The sequence below is a fragment of the Lepus europaeus genome, chromosome 7 (genome assembly GCF_033115175.1).
Source record: "Lepus europaeus isolate LE1 chromosome 7, mLepTim1.pri, whole genome shotgun sequence".
NCBI classification, from domain to species: domain Eukaryota; kingdom Metazoa; phylum Chordata; class Mammalia; order Lagomorpha; family Leporidae; genus Lepus; species Lepus europaeus.
The window spans coordinates 17517978-17535839 of NC_084833.1; the positions used below are offsets into that span (position 1 = coordinate 17517978).

The window sequence follows — 17862 nt, forward strand, 5'->3', positions numbered from 1 at the left end:
CTACTCTTAACTGTGTAAATGGAAGTGTTGGGCTAGCAGGCAGAGTGGCTAAGAGCATGTGTGGTTATCAGACAGGCCTGATTATACTACTGGCTGGCTTTGTGATTTTTTAGAATTTTTTTATATTTATTTATCCATTTGAGAGAGCTACAGAGAGAAAGAGAGACAGAGAGAGGTCTTCTATAGTTTTTCTCCACTTCCTTGTCAGCCTACCCAAGGCTTACCCACTTCCTCTTTCCATGTCAGAACTTTCCATTTCAGGGCAGGTGTTGTGGTGCAGTGGGTTAAGCTGCTACTGCTGACAGCTGCATCCCATATTGTAGTGCCAGTTCAAGTCTTGGCTACTCCACTGCCAATCCAGTTTCCTGCTAATGCATCCTAGGAGGTGGCGGATGATGGCTAAAGTGCTTGGGCCCCTGCCACCCATGCAGCAGATCCATACGGAGTTCTGAGTTCCTGGCTTCAACCCAACCCAGCCCTGGCTATTGCAGGCACATGGGGAATGAACCAGTCAGTGTATGGAAAATGTCTTTGCACTCCATCACTCTGCCACTCTTCCTTTCAAGTAGATGAAAATAAATAGATCAATCTTTTAAAGAAGCTTTCCATTTCAAGTCCCTCTGACTAGCAGAGGCCGGGGTGCTGGTAACATGTTTTCAGCAATGGCTGAGGATGGGCATAGGGTCCTTTGAAGGCCACTGAAGTTGAGATTTTTGTAGTGGGGGAAGAAAGCTGTCAATAGCCATACTTAGGGAAGACTCCAAACGATCCTTGATTATTTGCATGAATTTGGGTGTCTACTGAGTTCTTCATCTCCTTGACAGACTTCTTGAGGAAAGAGAAGTCCTCTTGTATTGTGATTTCCATGGCCACAGCCGTAAGAATAATATCTTCCTGTATGGCTGTAATAACAACAATCGCAAGTACTGGCTTCATGAGCGAGTCTTTCCTTTAATGTTAAGCAAAAATGCACCAGATAAGGTAAGCACCTAAGGTAATCTGTCCACTGACTGAGGGACTAGAGAGCTCACTGTTCTTTTTATTGTTTGTTTAAAGAATGTGTGTGTTCCCTGCAGTGCAGAGTGATCCAGAGGCTTTGTTTTTCCTTTAAGATTTGCATTTTTGTTTATTTGACAAGTAGAGTTACAGACAGAGAGAGGGAAAGACAGAGAGAAAGGTCTTTGATCTGTTGTTTCACTCCCCAAATGGCCACAATGGCAGAGCTAGGCCAAACTGAAGCCAGGAGCCAGGTGCTTCTTCCAAGTCTCCCATGTAGGTGCCCAGGACTTGGGCCATCTTCCACTGCTTTCCTAGGCCATAGCAGAGAGCTATATCAAAGGGGAGAAGCTGGGACTAGAACCAGTACCCATCCAGGATGCCAGCACCACAGGCAGAGGCTTAGTCCACTGTGCCACAGTGCTGGCTCCAGTCACTCTTCTATATGTAATGTTTTGTCACTTGGTATCTCTTTTTATTATCTTGGGCATGTCCCAGCAACCGAGACTTTGAGAATTTAGAAAGTCTGGGGCTGGCGCTGTGGTGCATTGAGTTAAAGCCCCAATCTGTAGTGCCAGCATCCCATATGGGCGCTGGTTTGAGTTCCAGCTGCTCCATGTCAATCCATATGGGAAAGCAGCCAAGGATGGCCCAAGTGCTTGGGCCCCTGCACCTATGTGGAAGACCCAGAAGAAGCTCTTGGCCCCTGTCTGGCTCCTGGTTTCAGATCGGCTTAGCTCTGGCTGTTGGGACCATTTGGGGAGCGAACTAGAAGATGGGAGACCTCACTCTCTGTCTTTGCCTCTCTCTGTAACTCAATCTTTGAAATAAATAAAATCTTTAAAAAAAAAGTTAGAAAGGCGTGATTTAAGAATTGCTATGTCCATCAACCCATGTGCAGATAAATAAAATGTGTATTCATACGGCATTATGTTATTCACCAATAAAAAGATTTAAGTACTGATGAATAAGACACAGATGAACCTTGAACACATTATGTTAAGTGAGAGAAGCCTGACACAGGAAGCCATATGCAGTGTGATTTTGTTATGTGAAATGTTGAGAAAAGACAAATCTGTAGAGACAGACAGTAGTTAGTGATTGCCCAGGACTGTGGGGGGGTGAGGGCAGGGGCATGACTGCTAATGAGTATTGAATTTCTTTTTCTGGTGATGAAAATATTCTAAACAGATTGTGGTGACAGCTGAACTATTCTGTGTGTATGGTTAAAGCATTGAATTATGCACTTTAAATGAGTGAATTTTTTAAAAGATTTATTTACTTATATGAAAGGCAGAGTTACAGACAGGGAGAGAAAGAGAGACAGAGAGGGAGATCTGCTGGTTCACTCCCCAAATGGTCACAACCAGAGCAAGGTCAGACTGAAGCCAGGAGACTGGAATTCCATCCAGGATTCCTACGTAGGTGCAGGGGCCCAAATCCTTGGGCCATCTCCTGCTGCTTCCCCAGGTGCATTAGCAGGCAACTGGGTCAGAAGTGGAGCAGGGGCCAGCACTATGGTGCAGCAGGTTAACACCCTGGCCTGAAGCACCAGCATCCCATATGGGCACCAGTTTGAGACCCAGCTGCTCCACTTCCGATCCAGCTCTCTGCTATGGCCTGAGAAAGCAGTAGAAAATGGCCCAAGTTCCTGGGCCCTTGCACCTGTGTGGGAGACCCATAAGTGGAGCAGACAGGACTCGATCCAGTGCTCCTGCGGAATGCCAGTGTTGCAGGCAGTGGCATAACCTGCTATACCACAGTGCTGGCCCCAAATGAGTGGCTTTTATGACCTGTGAATTATAGCTCAGTGAAGATTTAAAAAATAAATTTGCGGGGCCAGTGCTATGGCGCAGCGAGTTAAAGCCCTGGCCTGGGAGACCTGGAAGAAGCTCCTGGCTCCTGGCTTCGAATCAGCGCAGCTCCAGCTGTTGCAGCGAACTGGGGAGTGAACCAGTGGATAGAAGACCTCTCTCTCTGTCTCTGCCTCTCTCTGTAACTCTGTCTTTCAAATAAATAAAATAAATCTTTAAAAAAAAGTCTTTAAAAAACTTTTGCTCTGGCTGCTTTGCCTAGGCGTAAGTTGAAGCCGTAAGTAGATGGAATTATCTATCACTCTTTAAAAAAAAAAAAAAGATTTATTTTATTTATTTGAAAGAGCTAGAGAGAGAGGTAGAGACAGACAGAGAGAGAGAGGTCTTCCATCTGCTGGTTCACTCCCCAGATAGCTGCAATGGCTGGAGCTGCCCTGATCTGAAGCCAGGAGCCAGGAACTTCTTCCAGGTCTCCTGTGAGGGTGCAGGGGACCAAGCACTTGGGCCATCTTCTACTGCTTTCCCAGGCCACAGCAGAGAGCTGGTATCTATCACTCTGAATCCTGTGTTGGCAGTGAAAGATTTGAAGAACAAACAGAATGCTAATGTACTGTCAGGCTCTACAGAATAGGTTGTCTAATGCAAGATGACAAATAACTGAAAAATATTAAAAGGTAATGAAAACAAATTTTTAAGAGTGGGCTAAAAGCTATGACACAGCTGAGCATACACAGATAATCTGCATTGGTTTAGAAGCTGGTTTTTTGCATCGTAAATAGATCCACAGTCCAGATAAAGCTGCCGCCTGCATGCTGGCATCCTATATGGGCGTTGGTTCGAGTCCCAGCTGTTCCACTTCCAATCCAGCTCCCTGCTATGGCCTGGGAAAGCAGTAGAAGATGGCCCAAGTCCTTGGGCCCCTGCAGCTGTGTGGGAGACCTGGAAGAAGCTCCTGGCTCCTGGCTTTGGATTGGCACAGCTCCAGCCATTGCAGCCATTTGGGGAGTGAACCAGCAGATGGAAGACCTCTCTCTGTGCCTCTGCCTCTCTGTAACTGTGCCTTCCCAATATATAAGTAAATCTTTAAAAAGGAAAAAAAAAATTAACCCAATCCTCTACAAACTTTAAAAAAAATTTAAATAAATAAATAGACCCACAAACTGTGGCTATCAGTTGGAAAGAAAATGAGGCACAGCAGATTAAGCCACTTCTTGGTATGCCCACATCCCATATTGGAGTGCTGCTTCCAGTCTTGACTACCCTGCTTCTCATCCAGCTCTGTGGTAATGCACCTGGGTAGCATCAGGTGATGGTTCGAGTAGCTGCTTCCAGGACTGAGTTTCAGGCTCCTGGCTTTGGTCTGGCCTAGAACCAGTGGATAGAATCAATCAAAAAATTTCTCTCTCTGTCTTTCCCCTTTTCCCTCACCCCTCCCTCCCTCTCTCTCCAGTTTCAAATAAATAAATAAAATACCCGAGAGGAGCTACTTTGGAAGGGAGATTTGTTTCAGCTTCAAGTTTTGAAGGTTCATAGTCCAAGACTGGGCAGCCCATTGATTCAGGCATTTAGTGAAGCAAAAAGATGGTGGAGGTACAGTCACATGCTGGGCCAGGAAGCAGCATGGCTTATACAGCCAACCTTCTTGTGAGAACCACCTAAAAGGACAAGCTTCCAATGACCTAAGGACCTCCTGTTGGATCCACCTCCCTCATACCATAATTAGATCGAGTATCCACAACTAACAGAGAAAGATCTTCTGTCTGCTAGTTCCCTCCCCAAATGCTGCAACAGCCCACATTGTTCCAGGCCAAAGCCAACAGCCAGGAACTCCACCCAGGTCTCCCATGAACCCAAGTCCTTGGACTATCATCTGCTGCCCACCAGGTGCATTAGTAGGAAGTTGGATCCGAAGCACAGAGTAGCCAGGCGCTTTGATATGGGATGTGGGCATTCCCAGCAGTGGCTCCACTCAGTCTGTTAATTGTTAGCATAAGACTGGGGTTTAAACATCTGAGTGAGTTTGGGGAACCAAATCCTGTTCAGATGACAACATATCAACTGCTCATATCTGGTAAAAAGAAGGGCTGGCATGGCGCAGTGGGTTAAGCTGTCACCTCCCATGTCAACCAGCATCCCACATGGGCACCAGTTCAAGTCCCAGCTGCTCCACTTCCTTTTTTTTTTTTTTTTTTTAAAGAAATGCTTTCTTTTTTATTTATTTTTTGACAGGCAGAGTGGACAGTGAGAGAGAGAGAGAGAGGCAGAGAGAAAGGTCTTCCTTTGCTGTTGGTTCACCCTCCAATGGCTGCCACCGCGGGCACGATGCGGTCAGCACACCGCACTGATCCGAAACCAGGAGCCAGGTGCTTCTCCTGGTCTCCCATGGGGTGCAGGGCCCAAGGACCTGGGCCATCCTCCACCGCACTCCCGGGCCATAGCAGAGAGCTGGCCTGGAAGGGGGGCAACCGGGACAGAATCCGGCGCCCCGACTGGGACTAGAACCCGGTGTGCCGGCGCCACAAGGCAGAGGATTAGCCTATTGAGCCACGGCACCGGCCTGCTCCACTTCCAATTCAGGTTCCTACTAATGTACCTGGGAAAGCAGTGGAAAATGGCTCAGGTACCTGGGCCTCTGTCACCTACATGGAAGACCTGGATAGAGCCCTGGCTTTAGCCTATCCCACTTTGTAGCCATGCAGCCATTTAGGACTGAACTGGCGGATAGATCTCTTTCTCTCTGTGTATTCTTCCCTCTCTCTGTGTAACTCTTCCTTTCAGTTAAATAAATCTTTAGAAAAAAAAGGGGGGGGGGGAGATTTCCTTTTTCCTCTTATCCTCCCTCTCTTTCTTCAAAAAGGAGTCATAGGGGCTGGCACTGTGGAGTAGCGGGTTAAAGCTCTGGCCTGTAGTGCCAGCATCCCATATGGGCACTGGTTCAAGTCCTGGCTGCTCCACTTCTGATCCAGCTCCCTGCTATGGCCTGGGAAAGCAGTGGAAGACAACCCAAGTGCTTGGGCCCCTGCCACCCACATGGGAGATCCAGAAGAAGCTCTTGGCTCCTGTCTTCAGCCTGGCCCAGCCCTGGTTGTTCGAGCCATTTTGGGTAATGAACCAGCGGATGGAAGACCTCTCTCTCTCTCTGTCTGTACCTCTGTCTGTAACTCTGCCTTTCAAATAAATAAAATAAATCTTAAAAAAAATCATAACCCAGAATCTGAAACAATTTCAAGGAAAGGAACACTAATTGAAGGGATGTCCCCTCCAGTTCCTTCAGTCCTAGAGGCTCTTAACTAGTGGGGTTGGATTTGCAGAGCACAATTAATATTTTTTAAAAAAGATTTACTTATTTATTTGAAAGGCAGAGTTAAACAGAGACAGAGAGAGGAGATCCAGAGAAAGAGAGAGAGAGAGAGAGATCTTCCATCCGCTGGTTCACTTCCCAGTTGACTGCAATGGCTGAAGCTGCCCTGATCCGGAGCCAGGAGCTTCTTCCGGATCTCCCATGTGGGTACAGGGGCCCAAGGACCTGGGCCATCTTCTACTGCTTTCCCAGGCCATAGCAGAGAGCTGGACTGGAAGTGGAGCAGTAGGGTCTCAAACTGGTGCCGATATGGGAAACTGGCACTTCAGGTGGTGGCTTTACTCGCTATGCCACAGCGCTGGCCCCACAATCTATATCTATATCTATATCTATATCTATATCTATATCTATATCTATATCTATATCTATATCTATATCTATTTTTTTGACAGGCAGAGTGGATAGTAAGAGAGAGAGACAGAGAGAAAGGTCTTCCTTTTTGCCATTGGTTCACCCTCCAATGGCCGCTGCAGCCTGCGCATCTCGCTGATCTGAAGCCAGGAGCCAGGTGCTTCTCCTGGTCTCCCATGCGGGTGCAGGGCCCAAGCACTTGGGCCATCCTCCACTGCCTTCCTGGGCCATAGCAGAGAGCTGGCCTGGAAGAGGGGCAACTGGGATAGAATCCGGCGCCCCAACCGGGACTAGAACCCAGTGTGCCGGCGCCGCAAGGTGGCACCGGCCCACAATTTATATTTTTAATAACTAGATAATGAGAGATATTCCAACTGTAAAACTTTGGCAGCAGGATAAGATAGGTAGGGATTGATACCAAGTGTATGCTGGGCTATCCTCCATGTGAGGACAAAGGGCTGGGGTGGTCATAAATGACAATGGAGAATATTGAACTTTGAGTGATAGCCTAAGGGAAAGAGAACTGTAGGCAGAGATTGTGGGGTAAGGAGTTCATAGTTCTTAGAGAGAGGCTAAGCCCAACTAGATTCAAAGGTTCCAGTTAGGGAGTGCCAGAAAAGAGAGTGAACCTTAGAAAGGTTGGCTAGTGCCAGTAAGACCACGATCCCCAACAGGTGTTCTAGAAACTCTCCTGCAAAATATTCCACGGGGAAATCAGCAAAAGGAAAGACAAAGGAAGGGTCATGGGCAAATAGATGGGGAAACAAAACGTAAATATGCGCACACTGTTTCCTCTGGAGGGTCACATCCACAAAGAATCTGCAAAGAATCTGTTTAACTTTGTTGTTAACCCCTTGTGTCCGCAACTAACATGTTCGCAAGCCCCCCTCCACCTCCATAATAGCTATTAAGATCTCTCAGCGTTAGTATTCTATGGGAAGTAATCCTTTGGCACAGCAGTTGAGACACCACTTGCTTCTCATACCAGAGTGTCTGGTTCGAGTCCCGGCTCCTCTGCTTCCAATCCAGCTATCTGATACTATGCATCCCAGGAAGCAGAAGATGGCTCAAAACATGGGAGGCCCAAATTGAGTTTGAGCTCCTGGCTTCAGCCTGGCCCAGCTGTGGCTGTTGTGGGCATTTGGGGGAGTAAACCAGCAAATGGAAGATCTGTCTGTTTCTCTGCCTTTGAAATAAAATGAAAGTAAATACATTTTAAAACAATTTTAAAAGAACTAGTATTTTGCAGAACATACTTTGGGAAGTTATATATGGGCCCAGAGGAAGCATTCTTGTTTCGTATTAATGAATCTTAGACATCTTGTTTTTGCTGGTTTGTGATTAACAGAGATTTTGGATTTTTCTTTAGTTCTCTTTTCATAGTTGTAATTTTAAGGTCCAAAAGTGCAAAGAAGGAACGGGACGAGTTGTGATGTGGCGCATGGGAATCCTGAACAGCTATACCATGGAGTCCACGTTTGGCGGGTCCACCCTGGGTAAGTATACTGCTGTACCATGGGCCAGCGTGGCAAAGGCAGGCCAAGCAAAGCACCTGGAGAGGTGACCGGCCGAGGGGACTTCCGTGTCTGGTCTCATTCTAAATCCCAGTACCCAAAATATGAATGTGAAAGCACTGGGGAGGGCACTCTAGCATGGTGGCTCAGCACCTGGACCCAGGCAGATGTGGGTTTGGGTTTGAGCCCCCTTTACGAGATGTGATTCTGGGTAAATATCTGAATCCCTTTGGGCCTCATTTTCCTTTAACTGTGATAGCACCTGCATGATAGACACAAGTTAACGAGACACTGCATGTCAAGGGCCTATACGAGGTAAAACGTAAACAACTGTAAGCATCATAACTATGCATTGTTTTCATTGTCAAAGATTCTCCTGAACCTGACTAGAACAAGGGGAGCGGCCCTGTCCAGAAGCAGGGTATTGTATGTTAAGGGGTGGTCTTTCTAGAAAGATACTAACACATCAGATTGACATTCATTCACTAAGATTTAATAAGAAATGTTCATGGACTATTCTTTCCAGGCAGTAAAAGAGACACTCATTTTACCATTGAGGATCTGAAGTCCTTAGGTTATCACGTCTGTGACACACTTCTGGATTTCTGTGATCCTGACCAAGCCAAGGTAAAAAATGGAGTTTTAAGAAACATGGTGGAGTAGGTGTTTGACTCAGCAGTTAAGATGCTTCTTGGGGCAGCTGCATCCCGGATCAGGGGACCTGGGTTTCAGTCCTGGCTCCAGTTTCCCGCTAACGCACACCTTCAGGGGCAACAGATGATGCTCACGTACTTGGGTCTCTACCACCCACGTGGGAGGCTCAGACTGAGCCCTAGCCTCCTGGCTTCAGCGTGGCCCAGCCCCAGCATTGCAGTCGTCTGGGGAGTGAACCAGTGGATGGAAAAATCCCTCTCTGTTTCTGTCTGTCTCTTTACTACTTCCTCCCTCTACCTTTGAAAAAAATAAACAGAAATTAAAAAAAAAAAATGAATATGGTTATGATCCTGTGATCAGGTTCACATGGGTCCAGAGTCAGCCAAGTGGAATTATAGGTGACATCTGTTTCCTTTTTAGTATTTTTCAGAGGGCCAGCATAGTGATGTAATAGGTTAAACTGTTGCCTGCAATGCTCACATCCCATATGGCACTGGTTCAAGTCCTGGATGCTCCACTTCTAATTCAGCCCTCTGCTAATGGCCTGGGAAAGCAGTGGAAGATGGCCAAGTCCTTGGGCCCCTGTACCCACATGGGAGACCCTGACAAAGCTCCTGGTTTGACCAGGGCTGGGCCAGTTGCGGCTATTTGGAGAATGAACCAGCAGATGGAAGATCACTCCCTCTCTCTGTTTCTCTCTCTCTCTCTCTTTCTCTGTAACTTTGCCTTTCAAATAAATAAAATAAATCTTTAAAAAAAAGTTTTCCTAGCCGGCGCTGTGGCTTAACAGGCTAATCCTCCGCCTTGCAGCGCCGGCACACCGGGTTCTAGTCCCGGTCGGGGTGCCGGATTCTATCCCGGTTGCCCCTCTTCCAGGCCAGCTCTCTGCTGTGGCCCGGGAAGGCAGTGGAGGATGGCCCAAGTCCTTGGGCCCTGCACCCACATGGGAGACCAGGAAAAGAACCTGGCTCCTGGCTTCAGATCAGCACGATGCGCCGGCCGTAACGGCCATTGGAGGGTGAACCAACGGCAAAAAGGAAGACCTTTCTCTCTGTCTCTCTCTCTCACTATCCACTCTGCCTGTCAAAAAAAAAAAAAAATTAAAAAAAAAATTTAGCACAGAGAAGTTTTTAAAAAAAAAAAAAAAGTTTTCCTGAAGTTTTTATAGTCAAAGAAAATAAGAATGCTTCCAGCCTGCACATGGTCAGCAAATGGAAGACCTCAGAATTCCATAAAAATATAGAGACCAGGCTTCAGCACATTTCTGCCTCACTTGGAGGCTTAGCTATAGCAGCACAATTCTTACTTCCCTTTCTCCTATATCAAGTGTCCTTTCTGTTCTCCAAAACTAACCTTGCTTTTCTTTTTTTTTAATGGAGTAACATTGTTTGGGGGCATTTTTTTTTTTTTAAGATTTATTCATTTGAAAGTGAGAGAGAGAGAGAGAGAGAGAGAGAGAGAGAGAGGTCTTCCATTAGCTTCTAATGGCTGCAGTGGCCAAGACTGAGCCAGGCCAAAGGCAGGAACTTCTTCCACGTCTCCCATGTGGGTAGCAGGGAACCGAACACTTGGGCCACCCTCCACTGCTTTCCCAGGTGCATTAGCAGGGAGCTGGATCATAAGTGGAGCGTGGAGCAGCCAGGGCATGAACTGGTGGCCATATGGAATGCCAGCATTGCAGGCGGCGGTCTGACCTGCTGCGCTGCAACTTTGGCCCTAACCCTGCTCTTCATGCACATGTTGACTTCCACTACAGCCTCCCTGAGGCCTGGTCTCACTAATGATATCTGTTCTTTCCTGTGCTCTCTGTGTTTTTTCCTACTATTTCTTTTTTAAATATTTATTTATTTATTCTTTTATTTATTGATTTATTTGGCAAGCAGAATGACAGAGATAGGGGAAAGAGAGAGAGAGAGAGAGATCAAACATCCACTGGTTCATTCCCCAAGTGTCCTCAATAGCTAGAGCTGGGCACACTGAAGCCAGGAGCCAGGAGCTGGGCCTCCCCTCTGGCTGGAGGAGGATTTAAGTACTTGGGCCATCTAATGCTGCTTTCCCAGGGCCACTCACAGGAAGCTGGATCAGAAGCAGAGCAGCCATGACTCAAGCCAGCACTCCTGTATGGAATGTCGATGTCTCTGAGTGGCAGCTTAACCCACTGTGCCACAATGCCCACCCCTCCACTTCTTAATTCCTCCCTTCAACTCCAAGCTGCTCCTGTCCTAAAACACAAACAAAAGTTTCTATGACTTTGTTTCCACAGCAGATTATTTCTGTTTCCTTTGATCATTCAACTTCTTAAAAAGCAGTCTGGGAGCTGGTGTTGTGTAGACAGTAAAGCCACCGCCTGTAGTGCTGACATATCATATGGGCGCTTGTTCGAGTCCTGGCTGCTCCACTTCCGATCCAGTCCTCTGCTAATGCACCTGGGGAAGCGGTGGAAGATGGCCCAAGACCTTGGGCTCATGCACCCAGATGGGAAACCCAGAAGAAACTCCTGGCTTCTGACTTCAGCCTGGCCCAACTCTAGCCATTATAGCCATTTGAGGAGTGAGCCAGCAAATGAAAGCTCTTTCTTTCTCTCTCTCTCTCTCTCTCTCTCTCCCTTCCTCCCTCTCTCCCTCCCTCCCTCCCTCCCTTCCTCCTTCCCCCCTCCTTGCTCCTTGCTCCTTCCCTAACTGCCTCTCAAATAAAAAATAATAAATCTTTAAAAAAAAAAAAAAGAAAGAGGGAGATGAGTTAGAGACCATTGAGTGCAGACTGCTTTTTTTTTTTTTTTAGATTTTTTTTTTTTAATTTGAAAGGCAGAGTTAGAGAGAGAGATAAAGAGAGGGAGAGATCTTCTATCCATTGGTTCACTCCCAGATGACCACAATGGCTATGGCTTGGCCAGGCCAAAGCCAGAGCCAGGGACTCCATCTGAGTCTCCCACATGGGTGACAGGGACCCAAGCACTTAGGCCATCTGCTGCTGCTTTCCCAGCTGCATAAGTAGGGAGCGGGATTGGAAGTGGAGCAGCCCAGACTTGAAACAATATTCATATGGGATGCTAGTAACCCATTGTACCACAATGCCAGCTCCTAACTCAATTCTTATGCCCCTTCTGAATTGTTTGCCCTGGGAACACTTGAAATGCACTATTTTGAATGCAATCATTTGATGAAAGATATTTTGAGGTGGGCATTTGGCACAGCAGTTAAGACATCACTTGGGATGTCCACATCCCATATTGGAGCATGAGAGTTTGAGTTCCTGCTCTGTCTCCAATTCCATCTTTGTGCTAATGCAGACAATAGGAGGTAGCAGGTGATGAATCATGTAATTAGATTTCTGCCGTCCACATGGAATCTTGGATTGAATTCTAGGCTCCTGGCTTTAGCCTAGTCCAGCCTGGCTGTTGAACCAACAGATAGAAAATATCTCTGTCTATCACTTCCTCTGACTCTTGGGCCTTTCCAATAAAAATAAATAAGTAAAATGTTAAATTTTTAAATAAACTTTTTTTATAAGTAAAAATTTGGACATAACATGGCCTGTAAACCATCTTTGCCATAAACCTAAATTTGAATAATCTATTCTAACCTTTCCTTCCTTGTTACTTAAAAAAAATAAATCAGATCATTACTTTGTTTAGAAGTTGGCTTGGGGCTGGCATTGTGGTGTAGCAGGTAAAACTGCCCCCTGTGACACCAGAATCCCATATGGTTGCCAGCTCATGTCCTGGCTGCTCCACTTCTGATCCAGCTCCCTGGTAAGGGCCTGGGAAAAGCAGCAGAAGACCTGCCACCCATGTAAGAGACCCGGATGAAGCTCCTGGCTTCTTTCTGGCTTTTCTGTCCCAGCTCTGGCCATTGTGGTCATCTGGGGAGTGAACCAGCAGATGGAAGACCTCTCTCTCTCTCTCTTTCTCTCTCTCTCTGTTTCTCCTCCCCCTCCATCTCTGTAACTCTGACTTTCAAAATTAATAAATACTTTTTTAAAAATATATTTGAAAGGCAGAGACACAGAGAGAGAAGGGGAAAGGAGAGAGAAAAAGATCTTCCATCCACTGGTTCACTCCACAAATGGCCACAACAGCTGGGGCTGGGCCAGCCCGAAGCCAGGAGCCAGGAGCTTCTTCTGGTCTCCCACATGAGTGCAGGAGCCCAAGGGCTTGGACCATCTTCCACTGCTTTCCCAGGCTCATTAGCAGGGAGCTGGATTGGAAATGGAGAATCCAGGACTCAAACTGGCACCCATATGGGGTGCCAGCACTGCAGGCAGAGGCTTAACCTTCTATGCCACAGCGCTGGCCCCATAAATTAATCTTGAAAGAAAAAGAAAAGACAGAAACTGAGTGGGACACCTGTGTTCCCTGTTGGAGTATCTGGGTTCAATACCTGCTCTGGCTCCTGACTCCAGCTTCCTGCTGATGTACACCTGGGGAGGTAGCAGTGATGGCTCGAGTGGCAGGGTCCCTACAACCCTATGTGGGAGGCCCCAATCGAGTTCCTGCTTCCCAGCTTCAGTCCCCGCCTCGTCCAGCTGTTGCTGACATTTGGGAAGTGAACCACTAGCATTAGCAGGTGCCTGGATCAGAAGTGGAGAAGCCAGGACTCCAACCAGCACTCCTATATGGGATGCAGGTGTCCCAGATGGAGGCTTATCCCACTGCACCACAGTGCCTGCCCCTGCATCTTACTTTTCTTAGTGTTCCCAGCAATCAGTAAAATGCCTTCCAGCACATCTTAGTAAATATTTGATGAATAAATGAATTAGCAAAAATAGTTCTTTTGGGGGCCAGTGTTGTGGCAATACAGGTTAAACTGCTGCTTGCAACACTGGCATCTCATATTGGAGCACAAGTTCCGGCTGCTCCACTTCCAGCCCAGTCCCCTGCTAATGCTCCTGGAAAAGCAGCAGATGATGGCCAAAGTGCTTGTTCCTTGCCACCCACGTGGGAAACTGGTGGAATTCCTGGCTCCCAGCTTCAGCCTGGCCCACTCCTGGCCATTGTGGCCATTTGGGGAGTCAACCAGCAGATGTAAGGTCTCTTTTTCTTTCTCTCCATCTCTCCATCTCTCTCTGTGACTCTGCCTTTCAGATAAATAAAATAGATCATTTTTTAAAAATTAGTTATTTTTTTTACCTTCACAGTTCACTCAATGCCTAGCAGAACTGAAGGAGCTCTTACAACAGGAAATCCACAAGAAATTCAATCAACTTGGACAAGATATGGATTTAGAAGGAAATTGGAGTGACATCTCTTTGTCTGACATTGAATCCAGGTAACAAACTTCATTTCAAAGAAAAACCAGAGAAAGTTTCTGTTTATTTTTTTAATAAATAATGCTTATTTATTTATTTATTTTGAAAGAGAGAGGAAGAGACAAAGACAGAGAGAGATCTTCCATCTGCTGGTTTACTCCTCAGATGGCCACAACAGCCATGGCCAGGCCAGGCTGGAGCCAGGAGCTTCATCAGGGTCTCCCATGTGTGTAGCAGGGGTCTGCACACTTGGGCGATCTTCTGCTGCTTTTCCCAGGCCATTAACAGGGAGCCGGATGTGAAGTGGAGCAGCCAGGACTCAAACTGGCCCACATGTGGGATGCCAGCACTGCAAATGGTAGCTTAACCTTTATTCATTCGTGGGCCCCTATTTATTTATTTTTGTTTTGCTTGCTATTTTTTTGTTGGTTTGGGTTTTAGGCCTCAAGTACAAAACCATTCCTACTCCTCAGCTCATGGCACAGTTACATAAACTCCATTTCTCCAGCAATTATGAGTTGAGTGCATGTTCTTTGCCAGCCTCTGTTTTAGGCACAAGAAAGGAGTAGGGAGTTGGGCAGGCAGTTTGTGTAGGGGCTTGTGGTTGTTGTAAAGCTTTTGCCTGTTATCCAGGGGAGATGGCAGGCCTTTGGAAGGTTTTGAGTGGAGAAGCGTCATGATCTGAGTGAGGTTTTAGTTTCAGCAAGAACACCTGTATTGAGGCGGGTGTCATGCACAGCAGGTTTACCTACCACTTGGAACACCCACATCCCATATCAGAGTGCCTGGTTGAAGCCTTGTCTACTCCACTTTGAATTCAGCCACCTGCTTATGTGCACCTGGGAGGGAGAAGATGATGGCTAAAGTATTTGGGCCTCTGCCACCCACATGGGAGACCTGGATGGAGTTCCCAGCTCCTGTCTTCAGCCTAGCCTAACCCTGGATATTATAGGATATAGGATTTCTCTTTGTCTGATACTCTGCTTGTCAAATAAATAAATACATATATCATTTAAAAAATTTTAAACACCTATTATATGCCAGGCAGTAGGTCAGCACAGGAAACATAATTGAATGAGGCAGAGTCCCTGGCCCCAAGGAGCTCCCAATATATTAAATATATATTAGTATATATATATTTATTTATTTGAAAGGCAGAGTTACAGAGAGGCAAAGGTAAAGAGAAAGAGAGATCTTCCATCTGCTGGTTCACTCCCTAAATGGCCTCAGTGGCCGGAGCTGGGCCTATTTGAAGCCAGGAGCTTCTTCCTGGTCTCCCACACAGGTGCAGGGGCCCAAGCACTTGGACTATCTTCTGCTTTCCCAGGCCATAGCAGAGAGCTGGATGGGAAGTAGAGCAGCCAGCTCTTAACTGGTGCCTATATGGGATGCCAGCACTATAGGTGGCAGCTTTACCCACTAAACCACAACACTAGTCTCTCTCTCTCTCTCTCTCTCTCTCTATATATATATATATATATATATATATATATATATATTTGTTTGTTTTACAGGCAGAGTGGACAGTGAGAGAGAGACAAAGAGAAAGGTCTTCCTTTGCCATTGGTTCACCCTCCAATGGCCGCCGCAGCCGGTGTGCTGCGGCCGGCGCACCGCACTGATCCGAAGGCAGGAGCCAGGTGCTTATCCTGGTCTCCCATGGGGTGCAGGGCCCAAGCACCTGGGCCATCCTCCACTGCACTCCTGGGCCACAGCAGAGAGCTGGCCTGGGAGAGGGGCAACCGGGACAGAATCCGGCGCCCCAACCGGGACTAGAACCTGGTGTGCCGGCGCCGCAGGCGTAGGATTAGTCTATTGAGCTGCGGCGCTGGCCAATATTTTTTAATTTAAAAAAATTCTGGGGCCAGCACTATTGTGTAGAGGGTTGGGCCTCGCCTGCAATGCCAGCATCCCATGTGGGTGCTGGTTTGAGTCCCGACTGTGCCACTTCTGATCCAACTCCCTGCTAGTGTGCCTAGGAAAAGCAGCAATGGATGGCTCAGCTGCTGGGGCCCCTGCACTCACTTGGGAGACCTGGATAAAGCTCCTGGCTCCTGGCTTCTGCATGGCCCAGCCCTGGCCATTTTGGCTATTTGGGAGAGTAGACCACCAGATGGAAGATCTCTACCCCCCACCCCCCTTGCATTCTCTGTCTCTGCTTTTCAAATAAATAAATAAATAAATCTTTGAAAAGAAAGCAGTAATTTAAAAAATTCTGCTGAAGCTAACTGAAAATGCATGCTTTTTTCTTTTATTTATTTATTTATTTTTTTGATGAAAAGAACCCCTCTATTATGGTGAGAGCCTACTACTTGCCTCCCGTGGAGACCTTTCCTTCCTTTAACACTCTGAGTTCTTCATTAAGAGGCTGGTGCCTTAACACAGGTGAAAGGCGAGGTGGCTTAACCAGACAGAGTAAAAGGAGTGGCTGGGGGGAAAGTGGGTGGGTTGCTGGATTCTCAGGGAATTTTGAAGTTACAAGCATTAAAATGTGCTTAAGGAATGGATATGGGACACGATTAGAAGAGAGAGAATGACTCCCCAGTTGGTTGGGTGGAGATGAGGAAGCCTAAGGCGTGGGAAAGGCTGGGGAGGAGGTGAAGGGCAGGAGTCTAGCGTTGGACTTGTTGAGTCTGAGGTGTCCACTAGACGTTTAGCAGACAGTGACCAAGCAGCTGGCTGTGGAGCTCAGTGAAGAGGGCCAGCGGAGACTCGTCAGCCTTAAAACTGGGGGGGACTCCAAGGAAGTCAGCGCAGAGTAAAATAAAGGTCTGAGTCTGAGCTGGACATCACAGCTTTAAAAGGGCCAAAGAGATAGGAAGGGGCCAGCGGAGGGGACTGAGAAGAAGGAACCAGAGGCTGGGAGAAAACCCAGAGAGCAGTTCTTAGGTCAAATCCTGTCATTCGCCTGTTAAAACATGTCAGGGGCTGGTGAAGCAGGTTAAGCCGCCACCTGTGACACTGGCATCCCATAGTGGAGCGGTGGTTCAAGTCCCAGCTGCTCCACTTCCAATCCAGTGCTCTCCTACTGTGTCTGGGAAAGCAGTGGAGGATGGCCCAAGTCCTTGGGTCCCTGAACCCATGTGGGAGACCCAGAAGAAGCTCCTGGCTCCTGGCTTCAGATGGGCTTAGCTCCAGCCATTGCGGCCATCTGGGGAGTGAACCAGTGGATGGAAGACCTCTCTCTCTACCTCTCTCTGTCTCTCTGTGTCTGTCTGTCTGTCTGTCTGTCTCTCTCTCTCTCTCTCTCAATGTATGGAGGCCCTGTCCCAGAGCACAGCTCTCGGTTCAAGCCAACCGAACTCCAAGAAAGGAAAAACAGAATGTGACACTGGAGCAAAAGATATGATGCAGAAGAGGGTTGGTTATCTGAGTCCTTAGCCATCCTAGCCCCTGCAGCGGGGTGGGGGATAGTTTGTAGAGAAAGGCTGTCGATTAATCTAGGTGTACGTTCAGCACTTTTGGAGGGAGGATTGGAGTGATAACATAATACTGCTGCTTTTTGGCCTGCAGATTCTTTATTAAATTTATTTATGTATTTATTCAACATATTTTTACAGAGTACCTGGTAAGATCCTGGCTCCCTGAACTGGAACAGCCAGGAAGCAATGAATGAAAAAAAGGCCCCACTCTCAGACAAATTAGAGTCCCCTGTTCTCCAGGGCTGCACATTGAGAAGCCGCTGGCCTCTCCTAACCTCTGCCACGTGCAGCCTTGCCTGTCTGGCCAGCATTCGGCTTACCTACGTGGACTGGGAGCTCCTTGGTGCCGGGGCTCTGCCTCATTCATTTGAGTTTACTGCGCGGACCCACTGCCTGGCATATGACAGGCGTTTAGAATGAATGAATGAATGAGCGAATGTGCTTGTCCAGAATTCTTAGGGGTGGGCATTTGGTGCAGTGGTTAAGATGCTACAGGGGATGCT

The 17862-nt window shown here is 47.3% G+C and overlaps 1 protein-coding gene across 6 annotated transcripts in view; it reads left to right on the forward strand.

Annotated features, from left to right (window-relative positions):
* The window catches only part of AGBL2 (AGBL carboxypeptidase 2), a 55729-nt gene that overhangs the window by 27849 nt on the left and 10018 nt on the right, over window positions 1-17862 (forward strand). For all 6 annotated transcript variants that reach the window (XM_062196154.1, XM_062196155.1, XM_062196157.1 and 3 more), the window contains 4 exons: window positions 825-981; window positions 7892-8018; window positions 8563-8663; window positions 13827-13957. In XM_062196154.1, the coding sequence (XP_062052138.1) occupies window positions 825-981; window positions 7892-8018; window positions 8563-8663; window positions 13827-13957 (516 nt within the window). The remainder of the gene's footprint in view (window positions 1-824; window positions 982-7891; window positions 8019-8562; window positions 8664-13826; window positions 13958-17862) is intronic.